The sequence below is a fragment of the Pseudonaja textilis genome, chromosome 1, assembly GCF_049901715.1.
Source record: "Pseudonaja textilis isolate UNSWEBS1 chromosome 1, rPseTex1.2, whole genome shotgun sequence".
NCBI lineage: Eukaryota > Metazoa > Chordata > Lepidosauria > Squamata > Elapidae > Pseudonaja > Pseudonaja textilis.
Window position 1 is genome coordinate 269,987,089 of NC_141990.1, and position 26,426 is coordinate 270,013,514.

The following is a 26,426-nucleotide window of genomic DNA, read 5'->3' on the forward strand; positions in this document are numbered from 1 at the left end:
ATGACAGTTAGAATTTCAAGTAAGTTAGTTTTCTATTAGAACTATCTATTGAAAGTCACTTAGTTTCAGTTAAGAAACTGAGTCAACTCAGTTCCAGCACATCTCTCTTAAGGTCTGTTGTTTTGCTTTGTGGTCTAAGTCAGGTTTACCCAATAAGAAGAGTACTAATCATCCCGGTATTGTGACTAAATTGGAAACTATTCATGACAAATATTTCAAATAGTAGTTTTTACTAAATTCATTTTTTTGTGAGTGTAAAGCAGTAGTGGGATTCAATTTTTTTTTTTTTACTACCAGTTCTGTGGGCGTGGCTTGGTGGGCATGGCAGGGGAAGGATACTGTAAAATCTCCAGTCAGAGGTGGTTTTTGCCGGTTCTCCGAACTACTCAAAATTTCCGCTACCGGTTCCCCAGAACTGGTCAGAGCCTGCTAAATACCACCTCTGGTGCAAAGTATTCTCTCTTCAAATATTGTCAAATATTGTTTGTTTTTGCTGATGCCTCTCTCTTATTGTGAACCTCCTTTCCAAACCCCAAACTGCAGGAACTCCTTTTCAATTGAGTGGGGATAGCATTGAGTAGGAGAATCAGGAACCTTCCGTTGTAAAAGTTGATTGTTTTCCATTACTGCACAAGTACATTCAGATAAGAGGGTCCTTTTTTAAAGCACTGCCTGTAGTAAGCTCCATTAGAAATGTCTCTGAATGTTGGACATCATGGGAGGATTCAGTTTATCTTAAAGAAAGTGAGTCTTTGAGTAAAATGATTGAAACCAGCCAGTACAGCTCTCAAATGTCAGAGAGTCCAACAGAAATTCAAACTGGTCGTTCTCAAATTTTAATTCAATCTGTACTGAATCTTCTTTTTCATTTCAGAACTATAGTAAGAAGATCCCACAAAAAATTAGCCTATCTCAGTGTCAAAGTCTGGTTCAACCTGCCAGAAATAGATATTAATGTGCCCCATGCATTAATTTTAATATACATGCAATTTATATATTTTTAAAATTTGTAGCAGCAAGCTTATTTATGTTGAATATAATACTTCATATGGTATGTAAAAAGATTCAGTTAATTGGATGTATTTCAGATGATTTGTTCAACAATGACACACACTTTTCTTGTGAACAGAATGTCACTGATTCCTTCCCTTTTTGCAAATGTTGGTACCCTCCAACTGCTGTCTGTTATCATTTTAGTTCTCTTTCCCTAAATGTTCATATTAATTGAATAGGTTGGCTGTTGGATCAAGTTATCTTTGTTCACAGGATACCAACATATGGAGGTTGTCCATCTGGCTGGGGGAAGGAATGACAAGACAGCAATGTCATATGAACATGGCTATTGTGCCTTACTTTCTTGTTTTCTCCTATTCGTCTTAAATTGGAATACAGTGGTAGATTAATTATTTAGCTTGCTTGCACATGGTTGTACACTGATTGCAGTTTGTTTACAAGTGAGAAAAAGACCGGCTTCCCAAGCCACTCTTGAAAATAAGTGTACTTTTCTAATATCTGAATCGATTCTATTTTTAATTCTTGAAGGATGAATTGCTAGCTACATGACATGCCCACATAGTTTAAATATCATAACTCATACCATGCATGAAATTCATAGGTTTTCCTTCACTCCTTGACACCAATAGTTATTAATGGTAGCAGAAAACAATGGGTGGAATGTTTTGAGACAGGTGATGCTCAAAATCTGTAACAGAAATATAAGTAACTGGAGGATTTCTCTGTACCAATACATTTAGAATGGAGAAGAATTTACCAGAAATAATATGTATACATTGTGACATTATTTTACACTATACTTGGTAGTTAAAGTGAGTAGTTTAAATCTGCTGATACTGTTTCAGTTTGGAAACTAAAACTGATTTTTTTTTCTTCCGTAGGAATAACAAGTATTTTCTGTCAGTATAGAAAATAACTTCAGTGGAATAAATTGGGGCCTAATTAAAAGGACAGACTTTAGTCATCCTCTGACTAAAGAATGAGGGATAAAACTGGCATTTCCTGATTCTGAATACAAATATTTCACTCAAGTCCTTAGAGTAAATGCTACAAATCTCTGGAGGCTATTTTTCCAATTACTCTGTTTTTATTTTTAGAGAAACAGGAGTCAGAGCAAGCATTTAAGGTAACTTAAATGATGGGCTAGGACATAATGATATACTTTACTGTTCAGTGACCACAAAAGCCTTTCCGTTTTCATTGTGTTTACTATAGGCTCAGCATGTTCCTCAGCTTCGTCTCTGGTGCTGAAGTTATCTTCAGCAATGTTTGGCCGACTATCGACTCGAATGCTACCACTTCTGGCTGTTAATATTATCAAGAAAAAAGACATGGAAGTACGTGAATATAAATGTATTTATATTCTTAAGAAATCTTTAAGCACATATTGAGTTAGAGAAATCAATATGTTTCCTATTATAAAAAGCAGATAACTAAATACAGCTATAGAGTCCAGACTTGGAGGGGGTCATGTGGCTCATCTCATCCAATTTCTTGATTTATGCAAGAACTCAAATTTAATCTTTGATGATATTTATTTAATTTTTAAATTTAATTTCATTTTAGAAAATTAATATTACCCCTACTTGCACCTGGGGACTCAAGGCAGTTTACCCGGATATAAAAGGCAGCTTACAAAGATGAAACACCATATAAAAGAAATAAAAAGAATAAAAAGAAAAACAGTAAAACAATAAAATAATAAACCTCCCCTACCCGGGCAACAACACTCATTCATACAAACCATTTCATGGGCTCTATCCTGGCATGGGTTTCCAAGGCCCGCTGGCAGAACCATGTCTTCAACACCTTCCAAAAGAACGTTAGAATGGGGACCTATCTAATCTCTGAGGAAATGATGTTCCAGAGAGAGGGAGCCACCACAGAGAAGGCCCTTCTTCTGGGCCCACCAGATGTATCTCCCTAGGGGATGGGACCAGCAATAATCCTTGCCTTGGTATTTGCCTTTTCTTGAGCACAACCAGTGAAGTGGAGCTCACCATCTCCATGATTCCAAAGCCAGGTTACCTTAAATTGCTTTTGTTTACCTCCTTATTGTAGCATCTACAACAGGGGCTAGTTCTTAACTGACCTTGACTAATCTAAGAAACTTAGAATGGTTGGGTCTGGTGCCTAGATAGAAAATCCCAATGTTGCTGTGAGAAAAAGCAATGATAAATCAGTCTCTGTATTTTACTATAATAATACTGCTGTGCTATTCATACCTAATTAAACTGATAATTATCGTAGAAGTGTTCCAGTAATTTTTTATTTTTATATGTACATATTGTCTCTTACGTCCTTCTGCAATCTGGAGCCTTCTAGAGGTTATAGGGATGCAACTCCCAGAATTTACAATTAACACTGTAGAGCAGGGGTCTCAAACACAATTTACCTGGGGGCCACTGGAGGCAGAGTCTGGGTGAGGCTGGGCTGCATAATATTATACTTTATATTATACTTTATATTTATATTATACACTAATATTATACTTTCATATCACAGTGGGGGCCACAGGATATCATTCTGCGGGCCGCAATTGGCCCATGGGCTGCGAGAATGAGACCTCTGCTGTAGAGGTTGACCAAAGGGGCTGAAAATTCTAGGAGTCCAGAAGGCTTTCCAAATATATTTCTTGTTTTCTTAAATTAAAATAAATCATCTTCCTTGTTGTTTCAGTTTGAAGCTCATCCTTACTATAATCTCACAGTAAAAATCCTGAGAGCCAGAAACATCCATGGCCTAGATTTATGTAAGTAATTTATTTATTTAAATTGATTCAGCGGATTATGTTGCTCAAGATATAAATGTTAATTATTCTTCACAGCACACCAATTCATTATCTATCATCAAGCTGGTATCAACTCTGTCATAATCTAAAGTATGATTTGAGACTGGTCATTTGTGCCTCAAGTGGGAATTTGGAATTCATTTGTGTGATGATCCATTTGTTTATTTAGCATCACATCAGTATTAAGACATACTGGTTCTATTTCTTCAAACACCATGATCTTTAATAATTTATTCTTCCCATGACCTGCTCCTGTACACACCTCTGATGAGAAGGGTCTCAGCATAGCAAACCCAATTAGTTTTGGAAAACAAGTGTGTGCAATTTTTAGGAAATGCATTTTTGCACTTCCAACACAGAAGTATAAAGAATAGTTGTTGTATTCTTGGAGAAAATAATAGCCCGTTGGGCCATTGTTTGTATAAGCACATGGCATCCTTCTAAACAAAAGCTTCTAGATATTAAAACAGGCACTTAATCAATGTTATGGAAAGGAGAAAGGTTGAAGGGAAGTGGTGAGAAGAAGTGGAATAAATACATGTAGAAATTCCTATTTAGAATGGTTAATACCTTCCCTGCCTAGAAATTATTACACAAGCTAATTGGCATGAAATTTTCAATGCTAATTTTAACAGCAGAATTACTTATATTCAAAAGGTGATAGGAAGTTTCTCCACTGTGTTAACGGTACTTGTTCAGAAATAAATACTGCAGTATTGGTTATACTGTAGTTTCTGTTCAGATTTAGGATTTTAGTCTTGGTCTCTCTTTATACCTGCTTAGCTGAAAGAGATTACAAAATACTATTAATATATGAAGAAAAATAACTTTTCTAGGCTTTCTCTCTTCTGGCATTTTTTTTAATGATTATAGTGTCTAAATCAGATTGTTATGTGGCCTTGAAACTTCCTACGGCATCGCCATTGATAAAAAGAACTCCAGTTGTCTATAACAGCAGCGATCCTGAATGGAATGAAACTTTCCAATACCGAATCCATAGTGCTGTAAAGGTGAATTTGTTCTTTATCATTCCTATTATTGATTACCCAGAAGATTACCCAGAGGAGCAAAGTCTTGTTTAGACTCAGCTATACCATACAGCTGTAGACTGTAGAATGAGCTCTCTTCCCCTTTTCTAACAATGTTAACTAGCAATAACAATAACAATAGTCTTATATACTGCTTCATAGTTCTTTACAGCCACCTCTAAGCTGTTTACGGAGTCAGAATGTTGCCCCCAACAATCTGGGTCCTCATTTTACTGTCCTTGGAGGGATGAGTCAATCAGGCAATGAGGCAAAAATTGAATTGCTGGCTGTCGGCAAAATTAGCCTGCAATATTGCATTCCAACCACTGCATCACCATGGCTCATTAAACATTAGTAAATGAGAAAAGATTTGTTATTTGTTAAAATAGGCTCTCATTTGCACTTTGCAGAATATTCTGGAGTTATCATTCTACAACAGAGGCATTTTGCTGAGCAGTCTGAACAGTTATGATACTTCCGTTGCTTTTGACCTAGGTAATATTGCTCCAGGACAGAATCTGATACATACATTTGTGTTAAATTCTGAGGTGAGACTTTCTTTGTAACATGGGGCAGGGCATGTGTTGGATAACAATCTGTGCAAGATGGATTCAATATTAAATACTGTAGCTCTATATAATTCTAGTGATGCACAATTATTTATCTAAGAGAAATTAGTATCTAATAATGAGTATAAGATTGTCATTATTCATTGTCATTAGGGTAATATCTGGGTCTTTTTATCATATAAAAATCTTTATGTGTGGAGGTCAGAGATTCTGAATGTTTCATTCTCATCTATGATAAATGTTTGAGATATTAAATATTTTCTCCGTGGACATCTGTCTACGGAGAAAATATTTCTTCTCACATATGAGACCTGGAAATATTTGCAGGCTGATATAATGGCTAGAAGCTTAAGATAATAAAATAAAATATAATATATGTGCACACATTGATCTTTGAGGCAGAGATAACTCTTAGAAAAAGGATAAGACTAATTTCAAGCTTTAGCTTTCTAACTGTAATATAGGCACAGAAGATAACTCAGTCGTAATACGATTTGACATCAGGTGAAAGGTTGATTGACTTTGCGTATCAAGTAGGTGTCAACCACAGTGATCACATAGGCAGATTTTCTCTAGTATGATTTGTCCCCAATCTCACCCTTCAGGGGTACACATTGTTGCTGTAACCGAGTACATCCACTTTTCTGCGGGTCCTGCTTATCTATTTCTTTCCACATTCCCCAGCATTATGACTTCTCCAGGGAGTTTGGTTTTCATATAATGTGTCCAAACTTCAAAAATTTGAATGTGGTCATTTGTACCTTGAGTGAAAATTCTAAATTGACTTGTAGGTTACATTTAAAAGCATCAATATTTTTTCTATGTTGTTACTTGAAAGTCCATAGAATATTATAAGACAATTCTGGACTTTGGAGATAGGGACACCTTGTGATATCTGAATACCTTTTCCAAAGCTTTGGAAGCCTTCCAATCTTCTTGGAATCAATTACTAACTGTCCACTGACATCCTTAACATGTTAGTTTGAGGTTAGAACCTCCTTCTGAATGATACGTTAAATAAAGGAATGTAGTAATGCTACATTTTTCAAATTCCCAGGATCTATGCTTTTATAGATTACAACATGTTAACCCATTTTATACCTAGATTACTATAATTACACATCATTCTGAATAATTGAACACTTATTTGTGAACCAGACAAATTTAATTTGTAATATAATCAGCTTCACCTTGGTGTTCGTGAGGAGTGTTGGATCATATTATTCACCCATTGCAATATCTGGAAAAGTGCTTGATATTTTAAACAGAAGATGATTTGATTTTTGATTTTGTTTTAAAATAAGCTAAATGATATGAATCAATCACAAGATGCTAATTAAGTAGTGTAGTGTATGACAACACAAGAAATTAAATTTTAAACAGCTACATTGGTAGAATAAATACATATTTATGTGCTTTAGTTAACACTGATATAGACAGAACTATAGTAAGAATTCATTAAGGAAACAGAGGCATGTGTAAGCATTTGTGTAGCTGTGAATATCTTGGGGCTGACTTGACACTATTTTAATTTATCTTTTGTCTCACCCTTCAAGGAGAAAAGAGCAGAACTGGATGTTGAATTTTCATTGGAAAAATGGTGAAGTGTTTCCTTTCTTCCATCATGATGTAATAATATGCAGACATATTCTTTAATTCATGTTTCATTTAAACTTAAACTATTATTGGAGTATTCAGCATTGCAATTATTTGTCAGCTCTTCTGGGGTAGGCCAGATGGAGAAATAGACATCACAGGAATTCCATGAATGGTCTTTTATTTTTGTAAATTTATTAACAGAACCTTGAAAACCTTTTAAAAACCTTTCTAATGTAATGCCCTTCTGAGGGCAACATGCATGATACACTTGTGATCAAGTGTTGAATCCCCTTTATTCTGGATATTTCTGTATTTTGGACTAATTTTCCTATTAGAACTGAAAGTTTTACAATTTTTATATCTACCGAATGTTATTATTTTCATTGTGCTGCTATTTTTATAGTCAGAAAAGTAAGCAAACATTTTTATTTCTACAGCAAGCATCCTTCCTCTAAGGTCATCACTAATGGAGTTCTTGTGGTGAGTAAAGGGAATAATAATGGTTATTGAGACTCTTAATAGATAAAAGATTTGCATATATAAGTCATAAGCCTATTTTTAAGCCTAAAAAGAAAAGAATAATTAATACATTTGCATAGTCATTTCTCCCCAATTGGATTTTTGTTTTGTTTTTTTATGTAGGCACAACCTTGTCTGTGTATTAAAGGAACTATCAATAAAAGTAAGATGGCTCCATGGATAATAAGGGGTAGGTCATTTGTAACCACAGTTCTTTGAAAGAAGGCTATGACATGTCTCCCTGTCTCATAAACCAAGTGCTAATATGAGTGAAATAAATATGATTATTCAAATATACATTTTTCACATATTCTAATCCCTGAAGGCTGGTATATGGTACAGATACAGTGATAGTGCACTGGAATTATTACAGAAAGTTTTAGCTGTAGAAAGTCAACTACTAAGCTGTGTCTTTGCTCCAAGCCCCATAACCAATGGAAAGCAAACCTGCATAACTTAAACTGATCTTCTTTACTCAAGGCTCCTAAATCTGGGTGGCAAAATTTGCTGTTTTACTTTGTTGTTTGTGCCACAGCGATGTTTCCCAGGCTGGCATTCTTGGCTATAATTCCCGGAATCCTAAACTAAATTCCCAAAGAGTCTTTAGCCAGGAACTTTTTTTTTTTTATGAAGACACTCTACAAATTGTATTTGATGACTGCTGCTCTTCCCCCCCACAGTTCTTTGACTTCTGATTTTGTGATTTATTTCGTATTAGACTAGTTAGCTGAAGTCTCTGCTGAAGTATCTTTTTAAAAGGCAAAGTAGTTGCTTACTGTAATGTGCTGTCCAGACAGTTTAGAGTTAATTGGGAATTGGGATAGATAGTTAGGAATTGGGAGCTGTCCCCTTAAGGGAATGCATCATGGTAAATGTAGTTAAGGCATCCTGGGAAATGTAGTCCATTTCATGTGGTCACATCTGTAATCCTGATTGGTCACTGAATTGACCCTTGGTGGGTTGGGGGTGTTCCTTTACTCTTGCCTGGACCCCAGCAATGTGCTGGTACCTCACCTCCCTTGCTCCTTCATTATGGGGATGACAAGAACACTATCCTTTGACACTTTGAATTCAGCTATGCAAAGATTTGGACATTGAGATGAATCTCAACATAACCGTGAGTTATATATGAGGATACCTGATGAACCAATAAAGAAACTTTGTATGAAAGCCTTTGTGGAGTTTAATCTGTCTGCGTTTATATTCAGCTAGTAATTAAAGGAAAGAACAGTAACAGAGTACAATTTGCTTAGAATTGCTTCTTGTGATACAGTACAATTCTTCAAGAGAGAGATTTTCTTTAAAAAGAAAAAGATGTTTAAAATCGACCCATGTATGGGAAAAATAATAGTCTGGATTTTCTCAATATACTGCTTTTGCTTAGTATCATTCAATTGTTGTGTTCAGGTGATTTCAACAAGGAATTATTTCTTCAGCAGAAAATGTATCTGTTTGCTAGAAAGTTGTCTGGGGACCTTCGTTATAACCAATCAAAGCAACATAACAATAAAGCAGTAATGTATTAAACTTGTATTACATTATAAACATAATATCATTGGTACTTGAGGAACACTCAAATTATTCTCCCTCCCTCTCTCCCTCCCCCCCAACACCCGACTACCACCTCCTCCTCTATCACCAGGCAAGAGGGTTAACATTCTGTTTCCAGGGTTCTGTGGAAAAAAACGTGTTTTTTTCATGATATCCTTAAAAACCAGTTGGTTTTAAACACTTCTTTTCACTTTTAGACAATTGCCAAATTAACTTATCAGTACCAGGGTCCTTTGAAAATCAGTTAACAGTGTTCTGTGGAGAAAATTTAGCAGAAAACCATGAGGAGATTCCATTTATCTTTCATGTGAACAAAGAAGTGTCTTCTCACCTGAACCTGAAATTGTTACAAACCATAGCAATACTAGAGGTAAGATGGTGCATTTGCTTGCTAGAGCCTCAGTTATTAGAGCAAGCATCCCCCTTTGAACAAATAGGCACATATAATGGCTCCATAATTTTATACAAATTCATAAGGGAAAAATAAGTAAACTAATGAGTGGTATTTCATCTGCCAGCAGTGGCTTTATAAATATATTCATCCACTCTGCCTTAAGCATGCAATTTTATTTCATTGAGTCCTAAAAATATTTTTAAATGAACCCATAATAAAGTTAAGCGCCATAACTGATAAAGTAACCCCATAACTGAGCACTAGTTATCATTATTTCTCAGTGGTCCCAAATTCATCTAGAATAATTTTAAAGAAACAGCAACAACAACAAAAAACCCTGCATCTGTAAAAAATTGGGATGGGCAGTAGAAGTAGTAGCCCATGAGAAGAACCAATGCTTATGTTCTAGGCATCCCAGGCATTTTGCTGCTGATATTGGTCTTCTGCTAAAGTTTGCATTCCCATTGTCCTCTTTTGGGATGGACTTCCCTCTGGCATGTACGTAGCTTTTATATAATCTGATTTGCAGCAACTTTGTTTGGTTCCTAGGAAGGATGGAGTGAGGATTTACAGGTGAAGACTTCATTGGTTGGGAATGCAATTATTCCAGTCTCTGAACTCCCTATTGGAAAGGAAGTTGAATTGGCTGTACCTCTAGGAAGGGTAAATGTTTAAGTCTTTGTGTCAAAGTGATAGGCATGATATGAAACCTGGTGCTGACTCTGTATTGTATCATATTGCCAGGAAAAGTACTTTTTATATCTCATGTTCTCATATTTCACATCTCAGAGAAAGGACAATCTTTTTATTTATTTATTTATTTTTGTCAATTGCTTACAAGATAAGCAATTGACAAAAGTAAAAACTTAGTTATGAATACATGGATACATATAAGAAAAAATAAAAAAATAAAAGAATAAAATAAACAATACCACAGGGACGGTAGGCACGTTGGATAAAATTTTATTTTATCTCATTTTTTCCCTCTCTTTACAACTTGGGGTTCCATATTATTGTTATCACTCATTTTTTTTTATCATGCTTTTTGTAATTTTGGCCAACTTAAAGGAGCAAACATAGCCAATATTCCTGCCTCTTGTTTTTCTTACAACAGTAAGGTGAATAGGGCTGAAAGACAGAGTGTGACTGGCCCAAGATCACCCAGCTGGCTTTCATGCCTCTGGCAGAACTAGAATTCAATCTCTTGGCTTCTAGTACTTGAATCACTACAACAAAGTGGCTCTCTATTATGGTGATGTGTGGTTTTCTTCGCAATATCTTTTATAAAGCTAGCATGGAAAAATATATCTCCAAGAATATGGAAGCTACCAAATACGTATATTGCTTCATACCACCTCCTGGCTTCTTAGCATTTTTTTTTCTTTGCTGAGGTATGACACCATGGTGTTGTTGTACACTCTTTTACTTATTTGATTAAAGGGAGCAGAGTTATTTATTTTTACCTTTAGCAAAACCTCTACAGCCTGAGGTCAAAATGATCACTGTGATAGAACAACTTATAGTTGCTTATTTCTATGTGCCTCTACTATATTGGCTAGCTCTTGACTCAGAAATGGTGGTAAATGAGGACAAGTAATGTGTAACATCAATGATTGTTTTATGAGAAATTAAAGAGACAAAGTGTTGTCTACATAAAAGTCTATAGACCCTTTTAGCAAACAATGTGGCATACTTATGAAGAAAAGGAATATCTTCACTTAATGCTGCCTGTTTTAACAAACACATTAGTATGAAGGTTTGGATCATAGCAGAGATAGAAAAAGAGCAAGGGAGTTTTCTTAATACCAAAATAAATTTTGTATTTTGCATTAGTAAATTTAGCAGGATTCTACTTCTTCCAGGATCAAGCTTTGGATCTGACCGTGAAAGTTGAAGAAAGGTGTGTACATCAGAAAATACCTGAAAATCAAGATACAGCATCACTATTATATATAAGATCAAGTACAAATTAAAATATCTGTGTTGAAGAAAGGGATACCAGGGTTGTAAGCTAGAGCGGGAAATTGAAAAAATATCCCAGAAGGCGGCTGTGGCAAAACATTTCCAAGAAAGCCACACGATGTATTCATGAAGACACCAGGAGTGAGTTTGACCTGAAGGAGACCTTATAGTGCTGTAATTTACATTATGTCTAAATAATGGGGTAAACTGGCTTTCAGTATTATGGATTTAAGGGAAAAATATGCTGCTGGTGGTTAAAACAAAGAATAATGACATGCAGTTGATTTTTCACTATATACTGATGTCAATTAAATGGAAGGGTAGAATCTGGATATTTTTATTTATTTTTTCCTTTCTAGGAACCATCCTATTGATATGGATGTGCGTATTGGCTTTAAACTTTCTAAGGGAGAGGAAGAATTTTTGGCAAGGCGAAGGACTATTGTTTCTCATGCCTTCAAGAAGGTATTAAAGCTGAGGGTGCCACCCTGGAAATATGAGGTAGAAAACTCCTTTTTATCAATATATTTGCTAAGATCGCTTCTTTCAGGGGTTAACAAAGCTTTCTTTTTGTTTTCTTTAGAGGTACAGTTTAAACTTGAGGAATTGAGTACATGTTTAATTTTGGGAAAAAAAATAAGCTCATTTTTTCCCCTTGATTAGCTGGAATTGACATCCTCAGGCAGCGTTTATCAAATTTGGCAACTTTAAAATGTGTGGACTTCAACAGCCAGGATTCCTCAGGCAGCATTGGGAGCACTGGGAGCACAAAGAGAAACTGAATCCTTCCTTGACCAGTTAAATTAGTGGAGCCTAAGAAATCCTAGCTAAATTCACAGATATTTTAGCAATGCAAAATTTATTTTTAAGGAAGAAAATGCTGTGGGGCAAATGCTTTCTTCTTGTTCTCATTTTATCGTTCCTGTTTACTCTGTAAGATAACATTAGAAATGATATACACAGGTAGTCCTTGGCTTATCACAATGGGGACTGGCACTTGCATTGCTAAGCCATGTGGTCATTAAGTTAATCACAACTAATTTTATGACTTTTTGCTATGATTGTTAAGCAAATCACATGGGAACTTCCCTCATTGTCTGATGAACAATACCCATGTGATATGCTTCTCAGGAGCCTCCTGGGAAGGTCACAAATGGCAATCACATGATCCCAAGACACTGCAACTGTCATTTATTTATTTATAAAATTTATTTGCTGCTTATCTCGTATCTAATGACTCATAAATATTTGCTGGTTGCCAAGTTTTCAAATTTTGATCATAGCATCTGAGGACATTATAATAATAGACAGACTACAGCACAGGTGTTACATTTGATCATGTCATGTGACATATTGTGATGTATCATGACATTTTTTTGCCTTTGCGGAGCCAGGGTAGGCGTGGCCTGTGCATGATGCATCTGGCCCATGGGCTGCCAGTTTGGCACCCTGGACTACAAGAACCAGTCACAAGTCTCTTTTTTCAGCAATGCAGGGGTGGAATGCTACCAGTTCTGCCTGGCTCTTTAGAACCGGTAGTTCTGAAAAGCAGCAGACACAGAACCAGTTCTGTGTCTGCTGCTGTTTGGCCCACATGCTGCCCGGGCTCTTACCTGTCCTTTATTTCCTGCTTTTTCAACCTCAGCTGCTTTGTGTGGCACAGCTGAGGTTGAAAAAGCAGGAAAAAAGGCATTTTTCAAGTGCTGCGTACCCGCGCAAAGCGCTTATCCAGCTGTCCGGGAGGCACAGCTTTTGTCATATTATACATGTGTGCAGGATAAGTACTGAACCAGTAGTAACAGCGGTTGAATCCCACCCCTGCAGCTATGTCATAAGTTTTAATGGTTGTTAAGTGAATGTTGTAAGTCAAAGTCTACTTGTATATGTATCATCCAAGGGGGAAAAAAAGGATCACTTTTATCTGTCAAGAACATCTGTCTGTTTTTCTAGGTTCCTATAGTGGCTGTTTTAGCTTCTGGAGGAGGGATGAGAGCAATGACCAGTTGTTATGGCAGCCTGTCTGGGCTACAACAGCTGGGCCTCTTAGATATCCTCACATATTTTAGTGGCATCTCAGGGTCTACATGGTATGTATCTATAGTTTGATATTGACTTCTTCGATATCAAATTGATAAGAATACAATAAGAAGAGATGGCCTTGATTCCTGTCACTTAGTAATTGATTTAACAGTTATGAGATAGCCTATTAGACATGGTATAGCCCTGTGCTACTGGAAACAGTTGATATTGTATTTGGTAAGTGTGAACAGAATAAAGTTGAACTTGGTAAGAATGCTGCCAAGATGCACAACAACATGATAGAGTGAGGAATGGCCGTCTTTAAACAGAAGGTATAACTGCATGCAGAAACAAATCCGTTCTTAATTGGTTTATAAGGCCTTGATAAAACCACACTTGAAATACTGCATCCAGCTTTGATCACCACAATATAAAAAAGATGTTGAGACTCTAAAAAGATTGCAGAGAAAAGCAACAAAGATGATTAGGGGGCTAGAGGCTAAAACATATGAAGAATGATTGCAGGAATTGGGTATGTCTGAAGTGACATGATAGCAGTATTTCACTATCTAAGAGGCTGCCCCAAAGATGAGGGGGTCAACCTATTCAAAGCACCTGAAGGCAGACATGAAGCAATGGATAGAAACTAATCAAGGAGAGAATCATTCTAAAACTAAGAAGAAATTTCCTGACAGAACAATCAGTGGAACAAGTTGCTTCCAAAAATTTTGGGTGCTCCAACACTGGAGGTTTTTAAGAAGAGATTGGACACCCACTTGTCTGAAATGTTATAAGCTTTCCTGCCTGATCAAATGGCCTAGAAGACCTGCAAGATCCCTTCTAACTCTGTTATTCTATTAAGTGAGCCATGTGGGCTGGCTTAATCTACAAAGACTTTTTATATGGAATTACAATAAAATTGTAATAAAGGGGGTAGGGGGGAATTCTTCAAGTCCGGGAGGCCACTTTAAACGGTGAGATTGTAAGACAATGTTTCTCAACTTTGGCAAGTTTAAGAAGTATGAATTCAACTCCCAAAAGTCCCCAGTAAGCAGGATCCCTAAATTTGCCTTTGTTTTTGAGATATGTGACTGAGAAGTCATCATAAATAGTCCAACTGAGCATGAAGTTGGCATACAGTAGAGACTAGTGTTTGATCATTTCATTTATGGTGTGCATAGTACAGGAAAAAGGTTAAAATACAAAGAATGTGGAGAAAACAATTATTTTGATCTTCTCTAGAATTTAGTGAGAGTATTTCATTGAAAAGAACTTTTTATCATAGTAGGTTTAAATTACACTCCTACACTGACTTAAATGAGTTTGGAATTTATCCTAGCTCAATTCTTTTCTTAATTCATTTCTATTTCTTGCAATATAGCACCAACTTCAGAGATGCTGTATTGTTATTTTATTCCAGTCCTAATGGAATATGTTATACAAGCGAAACTACGCCTGATATCCAAGCAATTAATTTACTGCCTATTAAATATTGGAATTATTTGTAGATATTCCATATCTTTTTTTTAAAACTGAAATTCAAAATTATGATTTTGGTAGGTGTATGTCTATGCTCTACAAAGACGCTTACTGGTCGCAAAGAAATCTCCAGAATGCAGTTGGCAGTGCTCAGAAAATTGTAACAAGTGGAAAAGTTGGGGCATTTTCTGCTGAACAACTCGCATATTATTTTCAGGAGTTAATTGCTTTGGAGAAAACAGGAAGGAAAGCTACCCTTGTGGATTTATGGGGCCTTATCATAGAGTACATTCTAAACAACAAGGTAAAAGTTCGCGCCCTAAAATTTGTGAAAGAAGTGTTATAATATTATGAGGTAGTTTGTTTCTAACTTTAAGACTAGAAATAAATACAATACCTCAGTAGTAACTAAAATGCATTATTACTAAGAGATAACCAGTTGATGATGTGGTGGTGGAGGTAGTGGTGTTGGTGATTTAGGGTAAAAAAGGAGATGTAAGTTCCAGTCCTGCCTCAGGCACAAAGCCAACTGGATGATTTTGAGACAATCTCTGTCTCTCTGTCTCTTTCTGTCTCTGTCTCTCTCTGTCCAAATCACTGAAAATCTTGTCAAGAAACTGCCTGAATTAGTTCAAGTAGCTAGCAGATGTCACCAATGATTCAAAGGCACTAAAGATAAAAATATTACTAAAATATTATTATAAATGGTATAATTATAATGCTTATAATTTCTTGAATGAATAATATTTTTGAATATGTGCCAAACTGCAGCGAAAACAAATAAAAATATGCCATTGTGTGTTGCTTAATAAGATGATGTTGAAAATTTAATTTTAAGGTATTAATCCTGCATGGGATTGATTGATTATTTATGTGATGCATTGAAGGTTATGATGGCTGAGAACACATTAGCTTCCCAATAAATGATATGACCAAAGTATAAACAATTTTAATTTTCTATAGGAATGGTACATCTTTGACACTAGTGGGAATTGCTACCAAAGATGAAGAAGATATAAATCTAGGCAATTTAAATGGGCAGAACTATTGACTAACTTTTAGTATAGTAACATGATTCTTAATATTTAACAAAAAATTAGGGTTTGTTTAATGGGTAATTATTTATTCATTTCTAGCCAGGTGCTATTATTCATTCTTAGCATCTTCTAATGCAGTATTTTTCAACTTTGGCAACTAAGATGAAGACTTCAATTCCCAGAATTATCCAGCTAGCAAGGTTAGGAATTCTGGGAGTGGAAGTCCACTGAACTTAAACTTGTTAAGGTTGAGAAACACTCCCCTAATGCAGTGGTCGCCAACCAATGGGCTGGGGACCACTGGTGGCCAGCGAGAAAATTTTGGTGGTCCTCAGAAAAATGTCATCCCCAAAGCACCCCCCAAAGCAATTATTCCAGGCTGCGCGAGAACACAAGGCTTGCGTTGCTTGCATTGAGAACAACACAAGGTAATGAGGGGAGAGGGGAAAGGGGGTGGGGGGAGCTTGCCCCACTTGCCCCACACACCTGGCCTAGCCACCAGGCTGCTTCTTTCTGCTTATTTCTTCTTCTGCTTTTGGCTGCACGCAAGGAAAGCAGCAAAAGTCTTTCTTTCTCTCCCCCAAACTCCACCAAAATGAGTCTTTGGGACCCTGCAAGGCATCCTGCTCCAAGATGCTGCACCAGCAAAGACTCATTTCTGGCAGAGTTTGGGGGAGAGAAAGGAAGACTTCTGCTGCTTTCCTTGCATGAAGCCAAAAGTCTCTCTCTCTCTCCCCCTGAGAACAGAGCTGGAGATGGTAAGTAATGATCGATTGGTAGGAAAATGGGGTGGGGAACTTTCCTGCAGACTTTTTGGGGGATTTTCCCAGGGTATCTTCTGCTTTCTGCAGAGACTCTGGGAAAACGTCAGCAAGCCACCGTCAGTCAAAATTCATATTAGTGTCTGCAGGATTTAAAATTATGAGTTTGGTGGTCCCTGAGGTCCAAAAGGTTAGCAACACTTTCCCTAATGTGTTAGAATGAAACTTCCATAATTATCAAAAGATAGTCAGAGGCAGTTATAACAGAGTATAAAGCTGTTAAAAATTTCACTTGGAAAACTTAAGTGTACATCAACTGACTGGTGTTTTATTTTACTGTACCCAGAAGGATCCAACGAAGCTATCTGATCAACAGAAAGCAGTCATAAAGGGACAAAACCCATATCCTATTTATGCAGCTCAAAATGTGAGGATGAATATTAAAACCAGTGAATTTGCAGGTATGAGGATAGGCTTGAAGTTGGATTGCAAAACAGTTAAAATCAAATGCAGTCTGAAACCATGCAAAGGTCATTTTTCTGCAGTTGGACAAAGCAAATGTGGAAATGAAGCCAAGAGGCAAAAAGATATTCTCTAAATTGTTGCTTTGGGGAAAATGGGAGGCGGAAGTGTAAATACAGGACATGAACTTGAGCTCCTGAACAAAAAAGGTGGGATATAAATTGAAGAAAGATATATATGGACTAAAAGAAGAAAATAGTAGTGTAACTAAGTTGGAGCATGTTCTTTCATTCATTTCTTTAGAATGGGTTGAATATACACCCTATGAATTTGGTATTCATAAATATGGGGCTTTTATACGCATGGAAGACTATGGCAGTAATTTTTTCATGGGATTATTGCTTGAGAAACATGAGGAGCCCAGAATCTGTTTCCTCCAAGGTAAGATCAGATGTATAAGCTGGTGATATTTTAACTATTTTTTTTTACTAACCAACTGAAAAAGATATTACTCCTGTAACATTTTGTTTATAGGGATTGTATGTATTGTAAATTGTTTAAATTTATTGTAAACTATTTTAATTTGCTATTTCTCCACTTCTGAGGGTTTTTTTAATTAATGAAAAATGGGTTAGACATTTTATAAATGGAAATAGATGGAGATGGATACAATCAAGTGGCTGATTTGCCTGTGTGATTGCTGGCCCATGAAGGGCTATTTAATGGGTTCTTATTAGATGATGGACTTTTTTAATTTTGTAAGTTGCCTGGAATCACCTATGTGTGAGTTGGGCAGCTATATAAATTTGTTTATTAAATTAGATGAATGATTGAATGAAATGAAATTATTTTTGAATATGAAAGGACACAAATTCTACATTTCTTAGCTTCCCACTCTTCTCTTAAATGAAACTCACTAGCAATAGTCTTCAGCACTGCTGATCTAGAAATCCAGAGTGCATGCTATGATCACCCTATCTAACAGGTGGATTCAAAACACATTGTTCAGTCATCACTCAATTGCTGGTCTGTAATTGTCACAAATTTATTACTTTATAGCCAAGACTCCGATGCAAAGTGTTATTCCAATACACAGTTATTAATTGCAGTGAAATTGTGCAGTCAAGATATACTGGATCCATTTCTTTATTTCAGATAATGTTTGTTTTGCTTTTGATTGTGAGTTTGGATGCTTGGCAACTGATTCAGTTCATTTAATTGATAATGGTTCTATTTTGAAGAGTGTTGTATGGGTTATTGCTATACCTGTTCGGTCGGTATTATCATTTTTGATCTGTACTCAAATGTCAAGAGGTGTAAACCCTAACTATTTCATAATATGAAAACTCACCCAAGGTATTAATGAATCAAAGGAAATAGTCTCAATTTGCTTCATCCTGTGCCTTAAAGTCTATATAGACTTTGAACCTACCGAGAGAATGTTCTTCTCATACCAATGCAGGTAGTCCTTGACTTACAACTGCAGTTGCGCCCAAAATTTGTATTACTAAATGAGTCAGTTAAGTGAGTTTTGCCCCATTTTATGGCCTTTCTTGCCATAGTTTTTAAGTGAATCACTGCAGCTGTTAAGTTAGTAACACAATTGTGAAGTGAATGTGACATCTCCATGACTTTGTTTGTCAGAAGTTCACAAACAGTGCTCACAGGACTCTAAGACACTGCAACTGTCATACAGAAGATATGAATCAGTTGCCAAGCATCCAAATTTTGATCATGTAACCATGGGGATGCTTCAATGATCATAGGGAGCCTCTGTGGTGCAGTGGTTAGAGTGCAGTACTGCAGGCTACTTCTCTGACTGCTGGCTACTTGCAGTTCAAATCTTACCAGGCTCAAGGATGACTCAGCCTTCCATCCTTCCGAGGTGAGGAAAATGAGGACCCAGATTGTTGGGGGCAATATGCTGGCTCTCAGAGAGGGCTGTAAAGCACTATAAAGCGGTGTATAAGTCTTAAGTGCTATTGCTAGTGCTATTGCTATAGGTATGAAAAATGGTCATGTCAATTTTTCAGTGCAATTGCAACTTTGAACAGTCACTAAACGAATAGCTGTAAGTCAAGGATTACTTATGTAGTAGTTGGGGCTTTGCATCATTACTATGAATCAATTTTCGCTGCCCCTTGATTTCACTAAAGGTAGTGTGCAGGGATGATTACAGAGATCCATAAATTATTCTCAGTTGAATCTTCGGAAAAAGTTTTGCCAGTTTCTAGTGATTTGAAAAATCTCTTTGCTTCACTTCTATTGCAGGAATTTGGGCCAGTGCCTTTGCGGGCAATATAGATGACATGTGGGAAGATGCAGAGATTTCTCAGCTGAAATTCACAGAATCTGTGAAAGATGCCATCAGAATTGTAGGTAAAGGATATTATTTTCAGTATTTTTTTTAAAAAATATGTGTGAAACATTTTTCTAATTAGGATTTTTCTCTTTCTACTGACCAAACGGATACAGATTATTGCAATTATTATTTTCTGTTACAAGCGCCTTTCTTGTGTTTATATAATATACAATGGAAGCTGTTCCTGTAAACATTTGGCGTTTCTTCCCTCCACAATCAAAAGCTGTTCAGGGTAAAAGTCCTTTTACCCTGAACAGAAAAAATAATAGAAAATAAGAAAAAATAAACAGAAAACAATAGTTTGTCTGCATAGTATGATCTTATTTTGAGGGCACCACCATTTTTGAATTAGAGTATGATCAATATGAGGCTGATATAATAACATACATATATCAAACATTTCCCATATAATCTGGATGTGAGGTGTAGAAATTAATGAGATGCAGAGAACCTTGAAGGTTACTTCAAGATGGTTACCTTCTAGTACTTCCTGTCAAAGTGCATTGTGCAGCTATTCCATCTTTACAGATTGTCTTTGGTAAGAAACATAGTATTAGAAACTATTTTTTTACAACTAAAAATTGTTTCCATAAAAAGTGCACCAATGCAAAAGGAAATTGCTTGGAATAACTTTTTCTACAGTTAGATTTCTTACTGTTCATTCACAATAAAAAATTCTGCCATTTAAATTTGTATAAGTTTGCAGCCTTGTATATACTGATTGAAAATTTTAACTGAACTTTGTTTCCCCTGAGATTCTTGAAAAAAGGATCGTGTTTTCTTGAAATAACATGCACATTTCAAGTATAACTTCTTAGCATCTCTTTTTCATTAACTTTGGCTCAGTGAGGTTAGGCTGGCATGTCTGTGCGGCTGGCACTGTTTCAAGTTAGTGGGGCTTATATACATAAACTACAATAATGTGCTTTATTCTGTACACAAGTGGTGAAGTTGGCTGTGTAATGGAATAATGCAGGAATCTCCAAACTCGGAAACTTTAAGACTTGTGGAATTCAACTCCCAAAATTGCCCAACCAGCATGACTAGCTGAGGAATTCTGGGAGCTAAAGTCCACAAATCTTAAAGTTGCCAAGTTTGAGGACCCCTGGAATAATGTAATGGAGGTACTTCAACTATGCAGCCTTTTGTCTTGCAGATGAACTGTTGGGTTCTCAGTCTCTTGACCCTTCACTGAAACAATGTCAAGGTATCATGCCAGGAGGAGTCTTTACACATTTATTTAGCAATTTAGTTAAATCACGAATCACCACAGGGGAAAATTTTAACTTTCTTCATGGACTGCATCTTCATCGGAACTATATGAATGATCAAGAATTTGTAGCATGGAAAGGTAATGCTGTGCATAAGAACTTTTGCTATAAATAAGTGAATTTTGGGTCACAGAATTTCAAATTTCAAATAGATGCTACCCAAGTTTATGCTTCTTTATAAGAGCAAGTAACGCAGTTTGATTTCTGCGATCATTATAGTAAAAGTTCTAACCGGCTTTAACTTCATTCTGCTCTGGGTAGAGTGAACTGAAGTAGTATCAATACAAGAATTCTGATGAATTCTATTTTCCAATTGAGAAACCTATATATGGACAAATCAAGGCATTTTATTACTGAACTGATTCTTTTGATGTAAGCGGGGAGGGCTGTCTACAACCACCACAGTCAGTACACTCTACCTGTGGGTTGCTGATGAAATACTAGAAAGGGAAATAATTCCCTGGCTTTTAGTAGATCCTAATCAAGAAAGAAAAGGCGTGGAGAATTATGAAACAGGTAGAAATCCAGAGAAGGAAGAAAAGGAAATGGAAGCTGTGAGTTTGAATGTGGGAAATGTTCAGAAATGGAGGATGTTCCTGGCAAAGAATGGAAGAGGAGAGAGGAGAGGATGGGAAAAGTACCTGAGGGTTCCAGAGGTGGGAGGAAGATATAAAATGGATAAGGGATTGCTTTGAGGGTTGACATGTGAATCAATGATTCCCAGGTCATTAGGAAAGCCACCAAACATGGCTTTAAATCAGAAGAATGTGAAGAAGAATTAAGTTTAAATCCTTGATGTTTAATATCCATTTATATCTTCTCACTGGCTGTGGGAAATCAACTGTCAATATGACTTCATTCAGTGGTGGTATGCTACCGGTTTGGACCGGCTCAGCTGAACCAGTAGTTTTTTTTTTTTTTTAAAAAAAAGCCTCCAAGGATCAGCTGAGAGGAGGAAAAAAAATCCTCCAAATCAGCTGAGAGGAGAAAGAAGGGAAAAGCGCAGGATCAGTCCTCCCACCCACCCCTGTGCTTTTCTCTTCTTTATCCTCTCAGCTGATTGGCACTGCAGGCCTCAGCTGGTATGGGAAAAGCTACATGGGTTAGGTACGCGTGCACACACCCATGATCACTGGATCAATAGTGGAACAGGTAGGATCCCACTGCTGACTTCATTCTAGATTAAACATTCTAATCTGATTTGAACCTCTAAACTCAACCCTTAAGGATTGAGCTAATTAACTGAACCAACCCAGCCAACTCAGCAGTTTAAAAGCATGCAAATATGAGTAGATAAATAGGTACCATTTTGGTGGGGAGTTAACAGCATTCTGTGCACCTTGGCATATCGTCATGCTAGCCACATGGCCACAGAAGTGTTTTGGGGCACCGCTGGCTCCCTTGGCTAAGAAATGGAGGTAAGTACCACCCCCTAGATTTGAAAACAATTGGACAGGGAAAACCTTTACCTTTACCTTTATGTCTTAGGGTTGAACTAATTAGCTATTCCATGCCTTAGGATTGAGCTAAACTGCAACTCAGTGAAACTGTAATTAACATCTGAATACAGGTTGAGAATCCTAATAACCCCAATTTATCAAGGAGCAGTGTGACATGAGGGCAATGCAATTCTTATTGTTTCCAATTAAACTGTTTTTGTTTTTCATACGAACACACAGCATATTGATTTTCTTTTTAAGTTAACCTTTGGAGAATCCGTCTGTTTAAGTAATAATGGTTTTGGGATATTTCAGGGACACATCTGGATGCTGTACCTAATCAATTGACACCTGAAGAAAGCAGTCTGCATCTAGTGGATGGGGGATTTGCTATCAATTCCCCCTTTCCATTGGTGCTTCAGCCAGAGAGAGATGTGGATGTGATCTTCTCATTCAATTATTCTTGGCAAGCTCCCTTTGAAGTGAGCATTATAAATAAACTTAAAAGTAATGGCTTAGAATCCTCTGAATCGACTATACCATATGTGGATATTGGTCTTTAGTTCTAGTTTATGACAATGCTTTATTACCGGACCAATGATAATTTCTGGGTCAAACCTTGAATAACCCAGTGACAAATATATTATTAATTAATTAATTTGTGAGGTCAAGGATTGAGTCTGAGATTTTATATGTACAAAGCACAAGTTTTGTGCCCTCGATGGATTAAGTGGGACTCTGAAATTTACTGGATTAATATGACTTGTTATTTAGGAACTATATTTGATTTGATGCAATTCAAAATTGTATTAGCCTTTTTTGCTGCTGTTTCACACCACTGAGTGATAGTTGGTTTCTTTCTTTCTTTAATTTTTCACATTTTTGAATAGCACTAGCATTTGCACTTATATACCACCTTTTAGTGCTCTAAGCGGTTTACAGAGTCAGCATATTGCCCCTAACAACCTGGGTCCTCATTTTACCTACCTTGGAAGGATGGAAGGCTGAGTCAACCTTGAGCCTGGTGAGATTCGATCTTCTGAATTGCAGGCAGATGGCAGTCAGCAGAAGTACCCTGCATTTCTGCATTCTAACCACTGCGCCACCAAGGCTCTCTTGAACCATCCATCTCCTTCAGTGCTAACTGTTATGCCAAGTTCTGTCACATCTAATGTCCTTTATCATGCAGACAGTCCTCAGTTAACAATGGCAATTTGGACTGGAATTGCTATTGCTAAATAACAATGTAAAGTGTAATGTCATGTGATTGCGTTGCTTAGCAATGACAGTTCCAGCACTCTAGGCAAATAAGGTTACAGATGGAGATCACTTGACTGTGGAGACTCTGTGATGGCCACTTGTTCAGCAATGTGGCATGGTAGCTGAATGAGTAATCATTGCCTGAAGACCACTTGTCTTCCCTGCAGTTGGTTTGTTTCCTAACGAAAGAACTCTGCATTTGTTTCTGTTATTTTTGAATCTTTTTATAAGGGTATTAGCCATCGTGCTCAATTTTCTCTCATATGTAAAGTTATGGATTAACTGACATTCACTTCTTGGGATTGTACCACATCAAAACTGCACTACTCATGCTAAAGTGTCATATTGAGTCAACACTAGATCATGAGAGGAAGAGTGATATCTACTTCATTCTGTGAATAGTTCTCAGTTTGTTCTCAGTCTTACCCTGGAAATGATCTCTTTGGCAGCTCTTTCTGCTGAAGCTCATTAGCTTGCTTTCTCAAAGAATGATGGCCGTTACAAATATTTGGTTAATGCATTACTGGTTCAACATAATAAACTATTTCTTCTACCAACTAGGAGTTTATTGCATCGTAAACTATACTGCTAAGATGTTTTGTTGGGTTAAAACTCAATTGTGTTCATTTTCAAAATATCAACATAGCTGATTTTTAATTTAGTATATATTTGGAACTTTTCCTTATCTCATAATCAGGTCTTGCATCAAGCACAGAGGTATTGTGAAGAAAGAGGCATCCCTTTCCCACACATTGCTGTGACTGATAGTGATAAAAAGCAACCAAAGGAGTGTTACATGTTTTTGAATGCTACAGATCCCAGGGCCCCCATTATCCTTCATTTCCCCTTGGTGAACGAAACATTTAAAAAATACAAAGCGCCAGGTAAGCAATGCATTGATTGATTGATTGGTTGATTGAGTATATGCCATCAAGGTTGTGTCAAATCATGATGGCTTCACAAATTGACAGGGTGATCTGTCCCCAACCTGCCTGGTCAAGTTTCCATTGGTGCACTCATCACAGCTATAATTGAGCCATCCACTTTGCTATTGGTTGTTCTCTCTTTTTTTCCCTAGAAAAATTGGGACTTTGAATAATGTGTCTCAAATATGATAATTTTAGCTTGGTCACATGGGCCTTGAGTGAGAACTCTAGATTTCTTCTGTGCTCTGTGCTTGTTTTCTTAGCCATTTATGGTGTTCTCAAGAGTCCTTTCTAACACCAATGCTCGAAGTGTCAATCCTCTGTCCTGCTTTTTCAAAGTCCAAATTTTATTTCCATAGAGTCTCCCCAAGAAAACCATTTCTTCCACAATTCTGTATTATTCTGGAAGATTGATTATGTACCTTTAAGTCATTTTTGATTCCTAGCATCCACATAGATAGATATTCACCCGGACGGTCTAACCTGATCTTTATGGTACACTCATTGGTACTGTAAGTGAAACCCATCCATCTTGCTGTTGATCATTGTCTTTTTCTGTTTTCTTCCACCTTTCTTGGCATTAGAGGCTTTTCCAGAGAGCTAAGTCTTTGCATAGTGTATCTGAAGTATAATAATTTGAGCCTGGTCATTTGTGTCTTGAATAAGAACTCTGGTTGATTTATTCAATGGTGCACAGTATTCTCATGAATCTTCTGAGCTCAAATTTAAAAGTGTTAATACCCTCGTATTGTCTTGTAGGACATAAAATTAATAGATTAACAGATTAACAGAGTTGGAAGGGACCTTGTAGATCATCTAGTCCAACCCCCCCAAGCATACCCTATACCATTTTTGACAGATGGCAGTCCAGTCTCTTCTTGAAAGCTTCCAGTGATGAAGTTCCCACAACTTCTGAAGGAAAGCTGTTCCATTGGTTGATTGTTTTCACTGTCAGAAAATTACAGTGAATGGGACTATTATTTTTAGTTTACTAAAATCATGGAAGGTCCAAGTTATTGATATATTAAATTACATTGATTAGTTACAGATATTAAGTAAAATTCCATACTACATTATAAATTAGTTTTCAGTAATTCTAATGTTTTTATAAATAAAAAATACTTCTATGCATAAAAATAAGATGGAACTAAAAATGCAGGATTACTTGGTGTTGTTTTTATGTTTTGAAAAGTATATGGAATACTAACTGATTTTCTTTATCTTTTTTTCACAGAATGTGCAAATTCAGTTCTATGTTACTTTATGGGGTATTGGTATATATTGTATCTATATGTATGTTTGCATAAGTTTGTGTATGTATACAAGGCCTCCATGAGAGATGTAAAAAGGTCAGGAATGGCAAATGCAACACTGAAGATTTGCCTCTTGTTATACACGGGGCAGAATTAAAAGAAAGGAAGAGGGCTGTGATTATACAGTCAACATCTTGACTTTTTAACTCTCTCTGTCTTCACCCCTTGTATGGAAGTGTGTGTAATGCATTCCTTTTCCTAAAAGACTTTTAGAATCTTGCAACTTTCTTAATTGTTATTTTTCAATGTTCTTCTGAGTTAACACAAGTAATTGTGATTTAATGGCAAATCTAGGCAAACTGCTCACTTTTTCTTCTCTTGTTCAAGGAATAAAACGTGAGACCGAAGAGGAAAAATCTTTTGGTGACTTCCAAATATACACAGAAGATAGTCCTTATAGCTCCACAAACCTCACCTATGAGCCAATACAGTTTGATAGACTGCTGCAATTAAACTGTTACAATATTATCAACAACAAGGATACCATTATAAAAGCTCTCACTATGGCCATGATGCGAAAGAAATTCAAGAAAAAGAGAAAATGACACACACACGCACATACGTAATTAGACTAGTTGGTAAAATTGCTGGATGACTAAGTACCAAAATGCTTAAGTAGTTGAGAAGATATATGGAGCTGATGCTTTTCTAAGAAACTTTAACATTTGGA

The 26,426-nt window shown here is 36.6% G+C and overlaps 1 protein-coding gene across 1 annotated transcript; it reads left to right on the top strand.

The window, feature by feature from the left end:
• LOC113438524 (cytosolic phospholipase A2 zeta-like) lies at window positions 1-26,426 on the top strand. The gene is made up of 21 exons (XM_087930760.1): window positions 1-19; window positions 2,230-2,351; window positions 3,694-3,766; window positions 4,679-4,815; window positions 5,244-5,381; window positions 6,959-7,002; window positions 7,439-7,481; window positions 7,644-7,710; window positions 9,269-9,441; window positions 10,015-10,128; window positions 11,328-11,365; window positions 11,787-11,928; window positions 13,378-13,514; window positions 15,007-15,229; window positions 17,070-17,184; window positions 17,489-17,626; window positions 19,457-19,564; window positions 20,704-20,898; window positions 22,573-22,739; window positions 24,215-24,401; window positions 26,084-26,426. Exons 1-21 carry the CDS (start codon window positions 1-3, stop codon window positions 26,299-26,301), a joined length of 2,598 nt encoding a protein of 865 aa, XP_087786886.1. The 3' UTR covers window positions 26,302-26,426.

Bases quoted from the DNA above. Each gene is read 5' to 3' on its own strand.
- LOC113438524 (XM_087930760.1), top strand. The intron at 4,816-5,243 runs GTGAATTTGTTC...TGCACTTTGCAG, and splicing joins GAATCCATAGTGCTGTAAAG to AATATTCTGGAGTTATCATT. The intron at 24,402-26,083 runs GTAAGCAATGCA...CTCTTGTTCAAG, and splicing joins TAAAAAATACAAAGCGCCAG to GAATAAAACGTGAGACCGAA.